General features: G+C 41.9%; 1 protein-coding gene across 2 annotated transcripts in view; it reads left to right on the plus strand.

Annotated features, from left to right (window-relative positions):
* Positions 1-4,964, plus strand: part of LOC106013338 — a gene marked incomplete at its 5' end in the record, with an annotated part of 14,937 nt that overhangs the window by 3,530 nt on the left and 6,443 nt on the right. The window contains 1 exon segment of one of the 2 annotated variants that reach the window (XM_013088790.2): positions 2,865-2,993. Coding sequence (XP_012944244.1) covers positions 2,865-2,993 — 129 coding nt within the window. 2 annotated transcript variants of the gene reach the window in all.

Below are 4,964 nucleotides of genomic sequence, written 5' to 3' on the forward strand. Positions count from 1 at the left end.
CCCACCCCGTTCCCACCAATCCCACCAACCCTAACTGTTTCAATGTGCATTGTGCTTATTTTACTGTCTCTTTAGCCATGTCAGTACTTCCTTTACATTTTGTTTGCTTGTTTCTTTGAAATCACTTCATTTTTTAAAAATCAGTGTTAGAATTACCCACCTCCATAAATTATCATCCTCATCATCATCATCATCATCATCATCATCATCATCATCATCATCATCATTACGAACAACAACAACAACAACAACAACAAGATCAAAATCAACAAAAGGAATAATAATAGCAACAACAACAACAACAGCAACAACAACAACAACAACAACAACAACAACAACAACAACAATGGCAGCGATAATGATACATACTATACAATCGCCATCTACAAACACGTTGACAACAATAGGAATACAATAAAAAAGAAACTTAACTGTACAAAACTAAACACAAAAAAAAGCCAACAACAACAGTAAGAAAACCAACAACAACAATAATGCCGGCAATAGAAATAACAACGAAAATAGCAGTTCGGCTGGATTTCCTTCTCACCTTCCTCTTAATGGCAGTGTGTGTTTTGCTTGTGTTTTCAGTTGTCTGTTAACTTTCTTTTCTTTTGCCTCCACTTGCCTTCAATGATTACCATTGTCTGATCGGAATGAGTCGGGATCAACATAATATCTATTCGCGAGGAGAATATTTGAAAAAAGAAAAATAAATTACACAAGAGATGTGTGTTGGGGAGGGGAGGGGGGGGCGTCTGCAGTTAGTTCTTGTAGCCCCCAACAAATTTTCATCGAATGATATTTTTACTGTTCATTCATTAATCAACGTGTTCGCTGTGGTAGATTCAGCTATCTCAAGTTATAAACTTTATGCCCCATTTATTGGTGGTGGCTTTTTGAAGACTTAGCTTGCACTGTATAAATATACACATGTGTGTATTATTTTCTTTTCTTTCTTTTTAAAAAAAGATATTTGCTTCTTTTTTAGCTCTTGTTTTACACACCGCTTTAAAAGATATTTGCTTCCTTTTTGAGCTCTTGTTTTATACGCCGTTTCATTTTATAGTCTCCTCTGTGGTTTAACACAACAGAGAGTGTTCTGTTTTGATTTATCGTGTTTTGATTTGCTTGGTGTTTTCATCTTTATTTCTTAGACATTTGGTTTATCACAAGCAGTAGTTTGCACTTAGCTAATGTTTTATGAGTTTTGTTGTTTTATTTTATTCATTTTATTTTAATTTTTGGTATCTTTTGCGCAGTAGAGTTGTGCATGCTGCATGCTATTTTTGGTTTCCCGTTTTGTTCCTCCACAGTTTCCGGTCGCATGCCTCGGCACCCTTCCTCTCTCCACCCGTCATCCAGATCCCGTCCTCTGCCCCAACTCCCACATACCTACCTCTCTCTTGACCCAGACCTGGGCCCCGGTGACCCTCTCTACTACTCTCACCCATGGGATAGCCCACCCCATTACCTCAAACCTTGGAACCATTCCATCTCTGACCTACCCCCTTGTCATGTCTCTGAAAGCTCCCTCAGCGATAACCACAATACCCTTTGTAGTATGTCTGACGGCAAACACATTTCGAGATTCTCTTCCATAAACCAAATCCCTAAGATGAAATCCTCAGATTTGAATGTGCACACACACTCGTATTGTGAACCTCGGTCGTCTTTGGCTCTGGATGAAGATTTGTATTTGAGCCCTGCGGATCTGCAGACAGATTCTCGCCCAAAGTGGGACGACGTGCACAGCTGTAGACGACAGCATACTCCACGTAAACACAGCAGAACCAACAGCGACCGATCGGAGAGGAATGGGGACCATGCACGATTGGAATCTGGGATGTCGCAATCGAACAGTAGAAGAATCCCCTTGGTTAGGAAAACTGAGCGCCGAAACAAGAACCGAAGGAAATCGCGGAGTTTGTTCAGATCCCGCAAAACGTCAGCAAGCAGCATGGAGGACCTGGACTGCCCGGCGTGTCTGAGGAGAGCGGCAAACAACCTGATGGACCACGTACCGTACGTGTCGATGAACGGATCGTCCAGCCGGAGTGACCAACTCTTTCAGAGCTTAAACAGGCGTTCCCTCTGTAAACCGTATGCAGAGTATTCCTGCATAGACGTTGGGGTCGAAAATAACACAGACATCAACTTCAACAGTGTACCTGCATCTGCATTCAAATCGGGTTCGTCATCCTGGGCATGTCAAAGTTGTGGAGGACACAGTGGAGCGGAGAGAGGGATCTACTACAGTGTTTGGAGACCGGACCCCATCAAGGAGGACAGAGCGAGAGCACTGAGAAACCTTGCTATTCTGAAAGCGTCCCGGGATAGACGTGTCACCGAGCCGAACTCAGCCGCGAGTGTGACTGACCGCAATTCTCCGGACGAAGGTATTTGGAGTCCAAGTATGTCCAGTCACAGAAAATTGAGCCCGGCTACTCGTGGTGTACCTGTGTCTAGATCTCGGCCATGTTGCTCGGGTCAGAGACACAAACAGCGGAAAGGTAAAACGAAGCGCAAAGGGTTCCATCCTCATTGTGTACGTGCATGCAAATCTGATGATGAAGAAAGGTCTTTGCAGACGGCTAGAGACGACAAATTACGTCTTATTCATAAAGATACCGGTGATGAAAGTCCCCTTAGTCTCCCTTATAGTGTCTCAATAGTAGAAGGCCACGATCCTAGTTCGATGAATCCTGAAGTGGGAGCTTTCCCCAGTCTCAGAACCTGTTCTCGTGTGAGATGTAGTAGGGGAGGTAAAGTTGGGGGTGGAGGTGGTGATCGGGGGGTTAGGGCGTGTTGCCAGCCTAGTTCCACGCTCGGTCACACTAACATTGCATTCATTGATGAGGCAGTGAACATCGAGGCATGCGGGTCCTGCAGCGGGGAGGAAGAAGAAGAGGAGGAGGAGGAGGAAGAGGAGGAGAACGAGGAGGAAGCGGAAACCAGGGGTCTGTTCACCCCAAATTCTCGAACCATCACAGGTAGAGCAGCACACCGATATGTGTGTGTGTGTGTGAGGCAGCTGTCATAACTGAGGATGCACCTTAGCTTAAATCCTAAACGCAATTACATTAAGCAGAGAAGCGTTATCAATAGTTGATGAGGTAAACAGACGCTACAATGGACGGACCATGATAGTTGATTAAGGTAATGAAAACATGGCTGTATTCACTTTTAGAAATTAAGAATACATATTTACATAATATATAGAAGAGATATAATGCTTCCTGTCCCTATCCAGGCCTTCTTCTGTTATAGCCTACATGTCCATTTAGCGAAGAACAGTTACAGTTTAAATTCAAGAAAGTATGATCACAAGCTACTTATTTGTGGAGCAGTCGCACTGCCTGTACCACGTAATTGGGGTTCTCAACCCTGTCTATGACTTGAGCATATGATCATTATTAGGACATAATGACGTAGAGCACTAAGATAGGTCCTGTCTTTTGGTACGACCTAGAGGAAAAATGTGATAGATCTTATATGTCGCTGCTATGAGCACGTAGACACGCAGTTATGACAGAGCCGAGCGCCAGGTATTTATTGGTTCTGATGTGATAGCGTGGACTTAACATGGTGTAAATTCACACTGTTGTACTTTTCTGTGGTATAGTGTGCTGTGGCTTAAAACATCCCATCTCATTTGTCCATTTCTTTGCCACGGAGTTGTATGTTTGGTTGCTCTGGGATTTTCGTATTTTCACAATAATTCTACCCACGTTTTCTGTGGGGTTTGTTTTGTTTGTTTGGGTTATTTTGGGTTGTTTTTTGTGATTTTTGGTGTGGATTTTTTTGCGTTTTGTTTGTTTTGTTTTTGTGAGGTTCAGTGTTCCCGAAATGGCTCTAAATGTGGTGCGATTAATAATAATAATAATAATTCTTTTCAGTCGTGTACGCTATTCCACATTTTGATAATGGCATTCGGTTGTTGTTGTTTTTTTAAATAGAAGTGTTGTTTGTGGGTGTGTTTGGTAACAAGACTCTGAGTAAATATGTCCTGGAAGTTGTTTTTAATGAAATAATAATGTTGTTCCTTTCTTTTGAGCTTGCTGTTTGTGGATTTTCCTTCATCTTCTTTTACTTTAATCGCTGTTGTAGTTTTGTGTCTTGTTGTTCGCTGAAGTCGTAATTTCGTACGGCTCAACTAAGCGCTGCGTGATTTTAGTTTTAATTTACCCTCCGTTATGGCTTCAGGAGCTCCATCACTTATCCTCTGAAAAATCCGATACCGTTGGCGCTGTCTACAGATAATGTGAAAGTTAGTATACCCCCTCCCCCCCCCTCCCCCCACGTTTTCCCTTTCACCCGAAAAACAAGCAAAAAATAAGCTCAAGCATACCCAAACACATAAAGCAAACGAGAAACTAAAGAAGAAATGAGAAAAGGAAACAGATTTCTTCACTTTTTTAATCATCACCATCTGACGATACTCGTCGTACTTACTGTCACTGTTTAGGTAGGAGTTGCCCGCCCAACGACGCTCGAGCAGGCCTAGGTCTTTTAGAATGTGACACTCTTGTCATGTTGCAGTTACATGATGAATGGAAAAAGAACGAGGAAATAAAAACAAGTGAGAGGATGGCGCAGAGCAGACATCACATTTCCAGAAATGTACATCCCAGCGCACACTCGAGACAGCTAGGGATAGCCATGTCTTTTAACTCTTCTATGAGCTGAACATGAAGCACACGTTTGCGTAATAATAATAATAATAATAATAATAATAATAATAATAATAATAATAATAATAGATAGATAGATAGATAGATAGATAGATAGATAGATAGATAGATAGATAGATAGATAGATAGATAGATACACAGATACATAGATGCATAGATAGATAAAGGAATAAATAAATAAATAGCGCAATTTATGTAGAGCAGATTCCGGCACTAAAATCGGTTCCATGCCATGCGCTTTGCAATTTATTGTAGCTCCAAAAGCCAACC

Source organism: Aplysia californica, unplaced genomic scaffold, assembly GCF_000002075.1.
Source record: "Aplysia californica isolate F4 #8 unplaced genomic scaffold, AplCal3.0 scaffold00810, whole genome shotgun sequence".
In the NCBI taxonomy this organism is placed as follows: Eukaryota; Metazoa; Mollusca; class Gastropoda; order Aplysiida; family Aplysiidae; genus Aplysia; species Aplysia californica.